General features: G+C 42.1%; 1 protein-coding gene across 2 annotated transcripts; it reads left to right on the top strand.

The window, feature by feature from the left end:
• Positions 1-629: 629 nt before the first annotated feature.
• NME5 (NME/NM23 family member 5) lies at positions 630-12,540 on the top strand. Of its 2 annotated transcripts, XM_055718129.1 has the most exons (8): positions 990-1,286; positions 2,024-2,190; positions 4,378-4,583; positions 4,953-5,053; positions 6,082-6,200; positions 9,216-9,298; positions 9,964-10,085; positions 11,239-12,540. In XM_055718129.1, the coding sequence occupies exons 2-8, from the start codon at positions 2,062-2,064 to the stop codon at positions 11,286-11,288; spliced, it is 810 nt and encodes a 269-aa protein (XP_055574104.1). In that variant the 5' UTR covers positions 990-1,286; positions 2,024-2,061; the 3' UTR covers positions 11,289-12,540. The 2 variants fall into 2 exon arrangements, with proteins under 2 accessions (XP_055574103.1, XP_055574104.1); XM_055718128.1 differs by lacking the exon at positions 2,024-2,190 and having other exon boundaries at positions 630-1,286.
• The last annotated feature ends 3,041 nt before the right edge of the window (positions 12,541-15,581 follow it).

Consider the following 15,581-nt stretch of genomic DNA (forward strand, 5'->3'; position numbering starts at 1 on the left):
CAGAGGAGGAGGGCGAGCGAGGCCGGCAGTTATCGGCGCCGTCGGCCGGTGCACACCCCGATAGCACCCCGCCAGCTGGCAGGCGCTCAGCCCGCGGAGCTGCCACCGGGCACCCAGCGCGGCATGGGGGGGCGGCGGGGGGGCGGCGCCGGAGCAGCCCTGGGGAGCTGGAAAAACAAGGAGTGTGCAGGAAGCAGAACTGGCATGATGGTGGTCAAATGTGGTAAAAATCCCCAGAGGACATGGCTTCCCCAACGCTATGTATGGCTCACCGCCTTATGGTTTCCGGAAATGGCTTCTTACTCTTTACATGTTCGGTTTTGTGACAGAAGTAGCACGGGATGGACGCTGTAGTTCAACAGAATAAGGCTGGAAAACAGTATTAGAGAGCTGTAGGTGCAGGGTAGTACGTCTGGTGTGGTGACAGGCTGTGTACCGTGTGTGCCCGATCTTGCTGATGTTGGTCGGGCACATAACCAGGAGCGTCATGCATGCTCCCGCAATAAACACGGAAATGTAAACAACCTGGAGAGGGGCCTGTGCGCATATTCTTCTTTCCAATAAATAGCGTTACCTCAGTTTATGAATGTTTCCAGTGAGCTCACGCCTCCCTGAGTAGTGGTACTACCATGCGGTACCGAGTGCGTGGTAAAACCCAAATAAAGCTTTTATTGTTACAGAGAAATGAGACTGTTGATAGTTTTTCTCTCAGATCACGCTGCGCTCTTACTCTCGTACCACACGGGGTGCCCCTAAGCAGGGGGCTGTGGCCTCCAGCTCTCCGCCCGGGACCCGCGGCTGGCCCGGCCGCCAGGCGCACTCCGAGGGCGGCGGCCTCGCTGCCAGCACAGCGCCGCTCCGCAGCCGCCATCTTGGCTCCCCCCGCCCCGGCTCCGCGCGCAGCCGAGGGGCGCGGAGGCCATCTTGTGGCCGCTCCGCCCGCGCAGCCGGGCCCGCCGTCGCCTAGCAACCGCAGCCAGCCGCGGCGGGGGCGGCCAGCCGAGCCCTTCTCCCGGTGGGCTGCGGAGAGAGGGAGCCGGTTCCTCGGGTCTCTGCCCGGCCCCGGGCCTCTCGGGCCGCCGGTGCCCGCGGCAGGGCGCTCTGCCCCGGGCCGGCGGGTGTGGGCACTCCCAGGCTGGTTCCTCGGCACAGGCAGCCCCGGCGGCCCTGTGCTCCGCTCTCCACCTTCCCTCCCCGACGGAGGCCGCAGCCTGGTCAAGTCTGAAAGCAAACGAGGAATCCCAAAGGTACAGGTGCAGAAAAGATCGTCCCGACCACGAAGGCAGGTATAACTGAGCGATCACGAATGTTTTTTGCAGCAGTGAGCCAGCCAGTCGGCTGCGTACCTGTGTCTTGTCCAGCACAGGTGGGAGAGAGGCCTGGGGCTGGGCACAGGGAGCCAGAGGGAGCAAGGTCACAAGTCTGTCTTAAGGTCCATCTACACTACTTCCACTACTCACAAAACGATTTTGTATGCTAATAGTAGGCTAACGGCCCAATCTGCTCAGTTAGAAAACTGGCACTTTGTCTTGAGTCCGTAAATGTAGGAATTAAATAACAATTGGGAAATACTCTGAGGCTTACAGATGGACTAGCTCCAGGTAGTAAGTCCCAAACCATAATCTTTATGCATGAGAATACAGATTTTGGGGTTGGTGGAACGCAGCTGGTGGATGGCGGGTGTGGGACTGCAGTGAGCCCCGCCTGCTCTTGCACATAGCAAAGTGTGCGATAGCGCTTCTCTTTCTCTGACACGTCTGAATGCGTTAGCAAAGTATTAGAACTAGAATACTTTACATTTCAGGATCGGCTAAAACCATTAAGTTTTTGGTTTGCCACAAAATGCTACTTCACTGAAAATGGGAGTGTGAACTAGAGTGCTAACTAGTCCAGAGAAAAATCTCATGTGGATTTTCTGAAATGGGGGTGACCCCCTCCGTTCCTAGAGTACAGAGTAAATGTCACCGCAGGTGACTGTGCAGTAGGCAGGCTCTACAAGTATCACGAACTGGTGTCATTGCAGTACAAAAGGGGCACGCGAATTCTAATTTGGAAGCCGAGATGCAGATGTTAATGCCTGAACCTCAGATTTTTGTGGAAAGAACTCTGGCTCTCATCAAACCAGATGTTGTTGATAAAGAAGAAGAAATAGAGGATCTCATTCTCCGAGCAGGATTCCTGATCGTTCAGGTAACAGACTGTGTTCCAGAGAAAATAACTGCAGTTTGTAAGTCAGAACAATATTTATCTTAACTTTCAGCAGTCAAGCCAGTAACTAAAAGCTAGCGTGTCCAAAAATCAATTTACACTTTTCATATGTCATCGACCACCACTGCCAGATTCTGTAAGGATACATTTCATTGGTGCGTGGGATGGAACAGAACAGACTGACTGTTTTGCTGACCACGGGAAAACACAGACTTTGTTAATAAACTCGGATTTAGCAAACATGTAGCGGATATGTGTACCCTCTGAAGTAACTCTTTGGAAAGTGTGTTGCTCTGGTATCACAAGGTTTCATACAGCATGTATTTGCCAAGTGGAAACTCGGGTAATTAATTGATTCAGCTGGCCAGTTGTTGTCTGACTATTTTTTGTTTCCACTGTTTTTAATGTAAGTGGACTTTATGGGTATTTACATGTATTACAAATGCTTGACTTAAATAGGCCTTACTGAGCTTGTCCTTTTACCTTTTGGACCTGACATGCAGGCCATGGGAGTGTTGCCTTGAGCACCGCTGTCAGACCCCGCGCTGCTGGGAAAGGGTCCAGAGTGTGATTTTCAGCAGAGTTTGCGCTAAGAGAAGATTTGCCGTTAGCTAAAAAGAAATGTGTCCTCTCAGTCCTCTTGTGTGGGGCTTTTTACACACTCGCTCTGGAAGGGCATTTGAAAGAAAATGTGTTACGCTAGGCCAGAGCCGGGGAAATAGACCAGGAGGAGCGCTGGAAGCGAGGGCTACACGGGGATCACAGAGCAGGAGGAGCGCTGGAAGCGAGGGCTACGCCGGGATCACGGCGAGGCGCCAGCCGTGCAGCTCCGTGCCTGCCGGGGCGGCTCTCGCCTGTCCCAGCCGTTCGCACCGGCCCGTGGCAGGCGGGGCCCCTCCTCGGGGCGGCCGCTGGGGGGCGCTGGGCACTCGCGCTGCCAGCGGCGGCGGGGCGAGGCCGGGCCTCCGCAGCGCCATCGCGCCGCCTCCGCCGCCTCCGCAGCGCCCTGGGCCTGGTATCTGGCTCTGTGACACTGCGCGGCCGACGGCTGGGCTTCTAGATATAATTTTTTTTTTTTTTCCTGGAAATGTAATATTTTTTCTTATTCCTGTAAATGCCCCTTTTCCACATTTGTTCTTTTTAAATTTCCTACCTTTTTTGGTTGATTTATTTAAATGAAATGTATCAGAAGAGAAGAGAAATTAGAATAGTAGAATATGTCAAGTTGGAAGGGACCCGTAAGGGTCCAGCTCCTTGCTCCTCGCAGGAATAGCTTACCTCTTAGAGAGAAAAACCTGCTTTATCCAGCACTGCTCTAATACTTAGGGGTCACACTGAACACAAGGCACTTCAGAAACAAGACAGACAACCCATTCCAGCAGTAGATAACTGTGGACTTTCTGTATGTCCAAACATCGCCTTTATTCAATATGTAATACTTAAATTTCTAGAGACCCTTGGTAGCATTGTACTCAGAACATCACAACACTCTTACCGGATCTTTTTTATTTATTTTTTTAATGACAAGTTGTTTATAGTGTCTTCTGATGTCTCCAGTGACTTTTGGCATCAAAGTTATTAGGAATCTGAATTTGTGGTACTCTTGCATTACTTCTCTTTTCTTGTTTGCCCTATGCCTTCTGATAACCTCCCAAACTGTCCTAACCCTGGCCACCTGCAGGCTAGGCAGCTACTGTGAGAATCATAAAGCATGAGTACTGAATGAAAAAAGAATAATTGCATAATTAACAGTGTGGGCTAAAGAGAAAATTGTTTAAAAGTAGAACATTATGCTGGAGCAGCTGAGTAATTAAATCCTGCCCTTGTAATGCTCCTCACTTTTTCTGTACAGTGCCCTGACTGTACTTTAAGTCATCCAGCAGTTATAAAATGCTGTAGTTTGCGTAAGGTAAAATCACATCTTACTCAAAGGGCCTGTTTGTCTGTTTAAATAACTTGGAAAATTCTTGCTTTTTGTCACTGTCTATCTCAAAGAGGATCAGACCTGGGAAAATCAGATTGGGCTATGAAGTTACTCTGTCTGTTCTCCTGCACTTGAAGATATGACTGCAGCAGGGGACTGTATCCTACCTGAGGTAGCAAGCTATTGTAATACAGCAAGCCCTTTTTCATTCCTTTTTTTTTTTTTTTTTCTTTTACACTTTATAGAAACGGAAGCTCCAGTTAAGCCCAGAGCAATGTAGCAACTTCTATGCAGACCAATATGGAAAAGGTTTTTTTCCTAATTTAACAGCCTATATGAGTTCTGGACCTTTAGTTGCTATGATTCTGGCCAGACACTGTGCAGTCTCATACTGGAAGGAATTGCTTGGACCATCAAACAGTGTAACAGCTAGGAGAACTCACCCTCACAGGTAACTCACTGATTGCTCTTGGGGAAGTCAGTAGGATTTTGTCATTATTTTAACTGTGACCAGAATTCCTCTCTTTTTTTTTTCTTTTTCCTAGTAGAGATACAGATTTGGAGTGGCTTCCTATCTCTTAAATTCTGTGTAACACAGCTTTTCAGCTTTGTTTTTTAGTATGTAAAGTTCAGCCATTTTATGGGGAATGCTGAGTGCATGAACATAAATTTTAGGTAGCTACTTACTTTGTTTAAAACCAAAATCAAGCCAATACCTTGTTAATTAGTCTATATATATTGATTTCATATGCTGTCAGACTGTAGAAACTTGGAAGGGATTTGCAGTTGCCTGCCAAGGTGTTGTTTCTCTTGTTTTTAGCTTAAGAGCAATCTATGGGACAGATGATTTGAGGAACGCGCTTCACGGCAGTCTCAGCATTTCCTCAGCAGAAAGAGAAATTCGATTCATGTTTCCAGAAGGTAAAATGGTACAAATAATACATTGTCAATCTTTGGGAGGTTAGTGTCCTTCCCTGTTAGTACTTGTCTCTGTCCAGACCCTAGATACAATTGCATTTAGAAGAGGTTGAGTATGTTTGCTTTGTGAGAACATGAGACTTTTTATGTATAAGCTGCTACTTTCTGCTCTGAAAGGCATACCAAAATGTATCTGAAGAGCCATTATAGTTACAGCATTTGCTTCTGCTTTTCAAACTCTGTGGTCTAGGAATTGGAGCAGACAAAGCTGGTAAATGAGAGGAAATGGGAAGCTATTACACTCCAGCATGTTTTTCTGGCGCTGTCAGCTCCAGGAACTCCTGTTGGCTTGAGAAGACTGGCTTTCTTCTTGGGCTCAGGCTGAGTAATTAGTGTTCAACAGCAGCTGGATGCTTACATGGTAGTGTAATTCCAAAGTTAAGTGCCAGAGAAATGGGCCATAGAACCTGGAGAGGCTGGGAGAGGATCTCTTGTTTGTAATGTAACAGTTGAAAGATGGCTTTGCTCTTTGACAGAAAGATGCAAGGGAAACTGCTAGAAAAACTTGCCTGTTTTTGTCAACTGTATCAGTTTAATAGAAGATGCTGCACTTCAAACCTTACCCATTGTAAACCATGTCTCTTCTCCACACCCTAATGACAAAGCAGGACTTAAGGTGAGATTTTTAGGGTCTTCAGAAACCAGCTTCACACTGCAAGAAGGAAGTACTAAACATGGAATATATTGTTTCTCTCCTGCCCCTAATGCATTTTCAAGGATATAGGTTTTCCTCAGATTATCTGATTTCCTCTCCTTTTGTGATTGGCTATAATTAGTAAGATTACCTCAGGGACATTATAAAGGAGTTTAGGCAGTTTCTTTGCAGTTTGTTGTGGGAGAAACTATAAAACCCATTACGTATTATTATCTTATTAAAGAAAACAACAGCTCATATATAAACAACCTTTGAAAGAATGCCTTTTTAAATCACTCTAACAAGCTGCTTTCCAACACCTGTGGTTACTCTACAGTGATCTTGGAGCCAATTCCAACTGGACAAAGAGCTAGGGATTACCTGAACCTTTATGTGAAGCCTACGTTGCTAGCTGGGCTCACTGCACTGTGTAAAGAGAAGCCGGCAGACCCAATGGTATGTACAGTGTATCAGAATTTGGTTGTATGCTGTGTGATACCTTTACTTTGTGTTAGTAAAGTCCCTGTATATAGGAAGTCTGCTCTTTTGTTAAAGAGCTGTGCTGTTTTGGCTACCTGCTGCTGAGCTAATCAAGTAACACTGGCCTTTCAAGAAGATGATTGGTTTATTAACAGATGAAATGAAGGCCAGGACTAAATGAAATAGGCCTTGATGAAATGACAGGGGGTTTTAGGTGACTTCTGTAAAATTCTCTCTAACATGCAGTTGTTTCAGATGGTTGGAAAGGTAAATGTGTACTCCTATATGTTGTCAAATTCAAGTTTTTACTTTATTTACTGTTTCTGAGGTGAGTTTGAGATGAAATAGCTCTCATGCAATAGATATTAAGTGAGATTAGATGCTAATCACACTGGTAGTAGTTACACAAGTAAAATACTGTAGATTTCTTAGTAAGGCAATTTATATTTTGTCACTGTTAAGTCAATGTTATCAAAAAGAATGTTATCAAGCCTTCTTTAGGATAAGCTATTATTTCAGCTATACAGCATTTACGTGGGTTGTTCCATAGTTCACCAGGAAATTGTATTATGATTCTTTTGAGCGAAATCTGTCTTGAATAGACAAACTGACCTACAAAAAATTCTCTTGTCTTCTTGTGACCCCTTTGTAGTTATCAAGCTGATGCATCTTGCCTTCCTCTCATATGTTATTCCTTTTAACCATGGATGTCATTCAAATTATGGTTCTTAGTGGAAAAAGCAGAGTTAATTTCCTGTTGGGTTTTGTTGGTGTTGGTGGTGTGGTGTTTTTTTCAGTCTCTAAACACAACTAGCGTGCTTTCATCTGGAAAAATATGGTAAATGGTTTTTTGTATTCTTAAAGTTCAAATTGTTCACGCTAGTACTTCTCTAAGAATGCAGATAATTAATCAGTGTGACAACATACTGGCAGTTGTAGTGGGTTCTATGTCATTATCGGGTTTTTAATCAACATTGCAATTTTCTAAAAAATACATTTAAGAAAAAAAGCCTGAAAAATAATTCAGGGGTGTTTCTATGATCTATACATGAGGTCAGATTAAATGTACTTTCATTATTCCAGCTTCATAATCTGTTCACTTTATCTGTATGTCTGGCACTGTTACCATAGAAATCTAGAAAACAGAGATGAAGAAGTCTTTTCATCCATCCCTTTGCCTGAAGGCCAGGCCAATTGTATCTAACCATTCCTAACAAATGTTTGTCTGGCCTGTTCTTTAGCACTCCAAGTGATGGACAACCTACAGTCTCCCCAGGCAATCTGTTTCAGTCTTTAATTATACTTAGTTAAAAAGCTTTCACTGAAAGTTAACCTAAATCTCCTGTGCTCCAATTTTAAGCCCATTACTTCTTCCTCCTTGCTTTTACTATCCCCAGAGGATGTTGGAGACTATGTACTGTCTCCTTTTATTTGTAGCAACCTATTGCATATTTTAAGAGCATTACCATCTTTTTCCCCTTCAGTTGTCTCTTCACTGTATTACAAACTTTTTCCCCCCCCTCTTACCTTGTAAGTCATATTTCTCTATCTTACTGTTTGTTTTGGCTTCCAATTAATCTCTGCATTCAAAGCACAATTTTCTAGCCAGTTATGTGGTAACTACTAGTAACTTGGAGATTGTATTTTCCTTCCTTTTTTGTAAGAAAACTATATCAAGCGGTGTCAATAGCTTTACTAAAATAAAACCGTGATATTTGCTCATTCTTCTCTGTCCATAATATCTGTGACCTTGTAACAGAATGAAAATAATACTGATTTCATAATACTTTTTTTTCAGAAATATATGTTGCCTATTGCTTTTCAGTTTGTTATCTCCTAGGTGGCTTACAGGGAGATTGATGGAATGTTTGTTTTTTTCCTAGTATCCTTCCAGGAACTGAAGTTAGGGTAATTTGGTTCTCCCTGCCTCCCCACCTTTTTTTTTTTTTTTAAGATGGCATCAGAAACTGTCTACTCAGAAATACTTGGTAGCAGTACAGAGGTTGTCTCAGCCAATTTCCTAAGTAACACAGGATAAATATAATGAGGCTCAAATGATATAAAAATTTTCTTTTTCCCCAAGTAGCCTTTCTAAGGGCTTTTGGGGTTTGGTTTTTTGTTTGTTTTCCATTTTTGTCTTGAGTTCTTACTGTTCTTCTGCTATTGCTGACTAACCTGTGAGGACTGTCATACTGCTCTGCTTGTTGCCTCTTCCTTTGCAAAACAATCTTTTTGTACCTGGTAATAAAAGGAGAGTGTTGCTTACTTTACTGGTCTACTATTCTATCAGTTCTTTCACTTCACAGTGTGGTATGAAGTTTGTTGTACTTGCATTCCAGAAACTAATTGTCAACAGCCTTGTGAAGTAAATAAGGATGTGTTAAAACCTTCTTTTTACAAGTGGAAAAATTGAGGCAAAGGATTAATTTGCCTAAGGCCAGGCTGAGACATTGGCAGATGAAATTAGGACTCAAGGCGTTCCCACCTCCCACATTCTTACTTAAGTACAATATGCTGGGAAACTTACAAGATGAATTTCAGAAAGTAACCATGTTCTTAAGTTTTAGGTACTATAAGGTGATTTCAGTGCAGAAGACTGGCACTTTTAATGAAAGATTGCTAGATAAAGTATCTGTAAGTGTTGTCAGTAGTAATATTTCATTAAGCAGTTTCATGTGTATTGTAGAACCTCGGTCCAAAACAGAGCTGACCAGATTATTTGAAGTATGGCTCAAATGTTCTTACACATACTTAAAGATAGATGTTGCCAGGAAAAGTTGTCTTCTAAGGGTCAGTGTGAGTTGTTCAAAAGAATAACAACTTAAAAGATTTAAAAACATGTTATTTGTATGACCATTTCTTCTGAAAGGTTTTGAAGCATGGTAGGAGAGTGTCAGTATTGGAGGTTTCAAATAATGCTTTTAATATTCTCCCATACACTGAACAGAAGACAACAGAAAACTGAAAACTTTTGGGTGTTTTGTTCCACAGATTTGGCTTGCTGACTGGTTGATTGAACACAATCCTAATAAACCTAGGCTGCAACATCAGGTGGCTGAGGAAGAGCATCAGGGGTGAGAGCTCCCTGGAAACCATCTCAAGCATTCCAAGTTACAGATATATATTATCATTTGCAATGTATCCCTTGGCTATGTAATCAATATTACCTGAAGTGAATGTTATTGTCATAACTGCCTGCATCTTCATGGGATAAATAACCTTATACTTAACAAGAATGTAATAATTCTAGTATATTTTCTATTGACAAAGTGAATATAGAATTCCATGACACATTTGTGGTGTCAGATGATTAGAAAAAGACAAAATTCTCCACAGGTGTGACTTAACTGCTCTTTTCCTCATTTATCTTGGCTTGGCTGTCTGAGGAGAGCACAATTACACCCGTGCAGATTCCCAAATGACATACAGCTGGCCTGTGCTTTGTGAAACTGAGTTGTGTTTCAGCATTTTTTTAGCAGACACTAATTCCATTATGAGGGGAAGTACTTGGAAGTAACTTAGAAAACAATTACTGGAGGCATATTAGCAACTTTAGAATTTTAATTGCTGAGTACTGCACTGAGCCAAAGTTGCTCTTAAAGGTGATTCACTTGAGCCTGAGGTATTATGTCAGAATGTAATTTGAAGGACTTACTTGAAAGTACATTGAATGTACCATTCCTGTCTCGGTGGCGAAAGGCACAGTGATTATAAATCAGTCTTTGATTTCCATTTGCAGTCGCAGGAAGGTGTGTATTAGTCAAGGGCTAATGCTGTCTTCCAGCATTTGTCTGAAAGAAAGCTGCTCAACTGGAACAGCTCACCTTAAGGGTGTTTTCTGTGTCCTCCTGCTCTTAAAAGGTATGCTGATTTCTGTTGTTCTCAAATAGAACATATTAAAGTTCAAAGGTAAACAACAGTACAAGGAGAATTTCAAGAGAAAGAGTTAGGGGCTGTGCTATTCAACTGACAATGGGTTAATTCTGCACTATTACCTTTTCTAAAGTAACTGGACTGGTTTTGGGGTGCGTGTGGCTTTTTAATTCTCTTCAAAGAGCTGTACTTGAGCTGTTAACTTCGAGCTTTGTATTTTATGGTTTGAGTGGCTAGGATAGAGAAAACAATGTAATTTTCACAACTGAAGTATTAGTATGCTTGACTAATACTAAACAAACCAGCAGTTTTGTAATTTCTTTCATGAAAAAACTTGTTCCCCCAACTTGAGTAATTACCAGAAACATAAGTCATTTGTCTCTAACATTAAACTTTATTTAAGCTAATTGTTTATCTTCTCAGTGGATTAAACCACTATTGCCAGCCCATGAAATAAATATTTAGAAAACTGGTTCCTACAGTACTGAGACCTAAAAGTCTTGATACTTTTAGGATAAGAAAAAAAAAAAAAGGGGGGTGGGGTGGGTGGGGGGAAGAAGGCCAAACCCTCAAATATGAAGAAAAAAAATAATGAGGTGGTTAGAAATATGGTGAACAGATCTGGTTTAAAGATAATTTACTTTGCCTATAATTACTGTCCCCGTATGTGTCTGAATACTCCAATTACAGGACAGTTGTGCTTTGTGGCTTCCTGTAAGCCAAACCAAAACTTTTTTTGGTTTTTTTTTTTTTTGAGATGCCATAAACTAAACCTGGTGAATTCTCAAGACACTCTTCTGTATTTTTGTTAGTTACTATGGTATTTGATTACTTATTTTGATGTGATACTGCTTGACAACAAATACCTCCTTTATTGTTGCTGCTGGAGTTTTCGGTTTTGCTTTTGTGGCAGACCTGTGTTATATTGTATCTATAGAAGGTCATAAATTCCATAGAGAGTATGTGGGCCCTTACCAGGAGGGGTAGGAGAAAGGGCAAAAGCAACTGATGTTGTAAATGTTACCTTTATAACCCATGCAATATCAAGTTTGTCATTTGAGTCTGTCTGTCATGGATTTATTCTCTAATATTAGAGCTGACACCCTCAGCTGTGACTTGTGTTCACTTCCATTTTTCCAAGGGGAAGGTAGAAAGAGAGAAGATGCCTTCATCCCTCGGGTGCCATCCTGACTCACTGTATCTGTACACTGAGGACAAGTATTGATCCAGCAAATATCACAGTTGAGATCCTGAGGAACTTGCATTTATAAGTGAGGTGTGGGCAGAAGATCAGTCCTGGGAATGTAAAATGGACAGCCAGCCTGGTCCCCTGGGGGAGCTGTGACACCACAGGAGAGGCCGTTGGAGGACTTGCTGCTCACGCCTCTTTTGGTCTTTAGGCTTTTATTTGGCCAAGAGTGATACAGGCTTGGCCAGTGTTATAAATCCATATCACGAAACGTGTAGTTTTGGAAAAAACAGATGAACTGAAAGATGTCTTAGTATTTGGTGTCAGCAAGGTAAGCTGTTCTCTGTGGGAGCAAGTGACGTGTCTTTTCACTCTGTTGAGTCAAAATAATTACCTTGCCTATTGAGTTTTATTGGGTATTTTTAACTTTGAGGGAGTTCATTTTAGTTTTACTGCCCAAGTACTGGAATAGAGCTATGTCCATAAAACCAGCAGTTCAGTCTGTTTCCCATAATTCCATTTTTTTAACAGACTTTCTCCTGGAACTTTGCTTATCATATGCTTGCTATCACCTGCACTGGAAGTTATTCTTGGAATTATACAGATCGAAGTCTGAAGTATATGATTGTTCAGCCTTCCTGTCTCATAAGGAATTTATTATCTTTAAGAGCAGTTAAAATGCCAGGAACTTTGAACATACTTTAAAGATGGCAGAAACCTCAGTCACAGCCAGTTTCCCAATGTCTACATAAGTCAGAGCATTCCAGCATGCTGAGCTTCAGAAATGAGTCACTACTGAGAGCTTAGGACTTATATTCAGCAACTTTTAAGAAAAAACCCAAAACCTGTTACATGGAAATTTGCAGACCCTCATCTTTGTCATGTGGGAAGAGGGGATTTGTCTTCATTCAAGCTGTTAATTATGACTGCCCTTTAAACAACAGTTGTCTAAGCAAAACTGATACGTTGTTGATAAACTGATGGACGTTTCTCTCATGGTGATATATGAAGCGAAGGAGAGACTCAAACTCTTACCTTTTTCAGTGCCATGTTAGAATGATGAAAGATATCATCCCAAGATGATGAAGGAAGGGTCATCATTAATTTTAATTTGTCAGAGCAATCAAATCAAGATAATCTGTGTTATGCTGGACAGAAAATATTGGGGGGTTTTGACACTACCCAACAACAGTGTATCATCTGAAAATAGTGTTGCTTTTGAATTTCCTTTAAAAATAAAAATCTGAAGAGGAATTTTTGAATGTTGTTGAGGAGAGAGACTCTTTGCACATGATAAAAAGGTGACTTGCAATTGCTTTTGCTTTGCAGCACTATTGCCTTTCGCATGCCAACCAGTAGATTTTGGTTTTTTTCCCTAGGTCTAGAAATAGGGTTTCAGTCCTCTTTACTGATTACCTGCTGCTTTGCTTTACTTAAGCAGACTTGGCTCAAACCACCATGGCAATGTTGCAAGGACTGTCACAGGAAATAGGTACTTTCTTGGTCTGCTGTTAGTGGAATGGGAAAACCTGCTATCTTTTGGACAGTCAATCAAGAGCAGCTGCCTGCACCTAGAAGTCTTCCGTAGTCTGGGTGAGCTTCTCTGGGTGTGGAGTGTGTCAGCAGCATGACTGATGTGTTCAGCCTCCTTGGGAGGATGCCTGTCAAATTATTGTTATGCTGCCTCCTGCCAAGCGATCATGGAGATGCTGCCATAAGCTCTGGGGAGAGCCTATTGTTGGTCTTCTGAGCCAGAAATGAGGCATTGTTGTAAGGCGAAGCAGCTGGTGGGAGAAGAAGGCAGCTTGCAGACAAGTAGGTGAATGATACTCTAATAATGATAACACTGAAGGATTAAGAATTCTTTTCAGTTTACTGCTTGTGAGTGTTTTACAGCTGAGGGAGGTGATGCTTTCATACGAAGTACTTCATGTACTGCCTTGCTGGGTATGCTTATGTTTGTCTTTCATGTCATCATATTTTATCTCCTGAGAACACCTGACTGACTCATTCTTGCTTAGCTGTGGTACTATTCTGAAGCATGACTACATAAAAAAACCCCCACAAAACAAAAAAACCCAAGACACTGGTACCATATGTTTACCATCATGTATATAGTATTCTTACCTGGATCTCCAAGTCAGCCTGGATGGATCCTCTGTATTAGCAGAGAGAATTGTGAAAGGCAGTTGGGTGCTGTCTGTCAGGTCCAGACTGCTTGGGTGAGGAATCCTATATGAACTCGCCCTAAATCCCAGGGAATTTTTATGTGCAAGGACCTAACTTGGCTCTAAATACTCTCGGGTTTAGTAAACTACCCTGCAAACCACCCATGCTTCTTTATAATATATTTATAGCCAACGCCTAAGCTCTCGTTTCCTTGCCAGGGGGCAGTTGTTTTTTCTTATGTTTCCAGAATCTGCACGGATTGTCAGGTTGGGAAATTCTGCACTTCCCAAAACAACATCTTATTGCTATGCTGGCTATCCGTTCTTATCTCTTTAAGGTGTTGTAAAGCTTTCCCTTACTGGGTGGCATTCCTGCTGCAGTGTGAATGATGGCAATGTTTTGTACATCTTTAGTTTTGTGTTCAGACCTTGTCTCTCTATGTGAGAAAATTCCCAGGAGTATTTAACGTACGCGTGCGGATAAATCTCCTGCATGCCCCATAAAGTACTTTACTACGGGCCAATATAAAGCAGTCATTACAGGGCAATGTTTAAACTTCTGAGATTAACACAGTCTCTCAATTGCACTTATTTTTATAATGTGTAATTTAGCAACTGAACCATGAAAAGTTACGGCATAGCAAGGTCTTCTTAAAAAACAGTGGTTCCAACTGTGCTTTCAGTTTGCTTCATTGTAAATCCGGAGCAATTCTGTTCTCTTAGTTAAAAGAAGGAAGGAAAATCAGATCATTTCTGGGAGCTACTCAGCTGGTATGTTATATGGAAGTCTGAAATGTATTGTCAGATGTTGGCATGGCACATTCTCCGCTCCTATTGAAAGTGAAGAGTCTGTGCCAGTTTTCTCTGGAGCCAGACTTGGACAATGCTGTTTTCTGCATGCCGGCCACTGGCCATTGTGCTAAGGGAGTTGTGCAATGGTATTTTTGCCAGGATGAGGACAGCTTGATCGAGCCTCTGTTTGAAAACCAGATGCTTTTTTCTGTGGCCACCACACATCTAGATAACCATGAGATCACTCCCTGCTACTTACCACTTCCAACTAAAATATTCCGTGAGGCTATTCCAGAATACTTTTTTTTTCTTCTTCAGAGGTCTTCCATGTAAATATACTGCATTGACCCGCAAAGTTTTGACCATGACTGTCTTTGTTTTGCAAAGTTCTCTTGTAAACAGGCACCATGCTGGCTTCCCTGAATAGCACCATCAGTGCAACTGAATGGGAGCAACAAAGGCATAGGAAATGAAATGTCCATTCAATTCCCTATTCATGTAAGTGATAGTTTATCATACTGATTATTAGCTTCATGTAGTTAGGATCTGTGATGGTTCTTAAGCCTTTTATTGCTTTTTTTGTTTTGTTTTAATGAACTATAACAAGACATTGCTTCACCTGAGCACTGACTCGGTGTCCAGGCATTCTCCAAACTTGGTGTTGCAATTGCTAGTAATTCGTCATTACATCATGGCTGCTTTGTAGTGTGGTGACATTCTTTGCTACAGGTATCTTTATTAGTTGCTCATTCTTTCTGGAAAATGTTCCTTTTTAAGACTCCATGGGATTCCTGGAATGAAAAATTTTAACTAATCCATAAACATAGCTTCCTTATATACCTAGTTTCTTTGTAACATCTCTCCTCGGTAGATGAGGCAATGCTGTAGAAACGAACTAGCAGTACACACACGGTCCAAATGTGAAGGTCAGAGACGGAGAAGTGAAATGAGTCTCCTTGGGTCATCCTTTGGGGCAGCTGCAGGATCAAGAATAAACCCCATCTCTCTTTAGTTTGAAAGTTTTCACAAATCTGACAGATTTGTGTCACATCAGTTAAGTAGTATATCTCTTCAATGAAAAAAAAAAAAGCCTGCTTGTAGTTAAAGAGACTTGGCACTATGTAATCTGTATCCCAATCTAATGTCCTCTGAGATAACGTGGAAGAAGTCTCTTCATTGTCTTTTTTGGAGCATAATGCAAGTTGAGGCTCCTGGACTCTTAATTCAGGCTTGTCCATCAGTCTTCCGTGTGCCTAACATCTCAGTTTTCCCCTCTGAATGTGGGCTAATATTTATGTGATCATCCAATACCTACCAGTCCTCGAGGTTGAACGG

The sequence above is a fragment of the Falco cherrug genome, chromosome 8, assembly GCF_023634085.1.
Source record: "Falco cherrug isolate bFalChe1 chromosome 8, bFalChe1.pri, whole genome shotgun sequence".
In the NCBI taxonomy this organism is placed as follows: Eukaryota; Metazoa; Chordata; class Aves; order Falconiformes; family Falconidae; genus Falco; species Falco cherrug.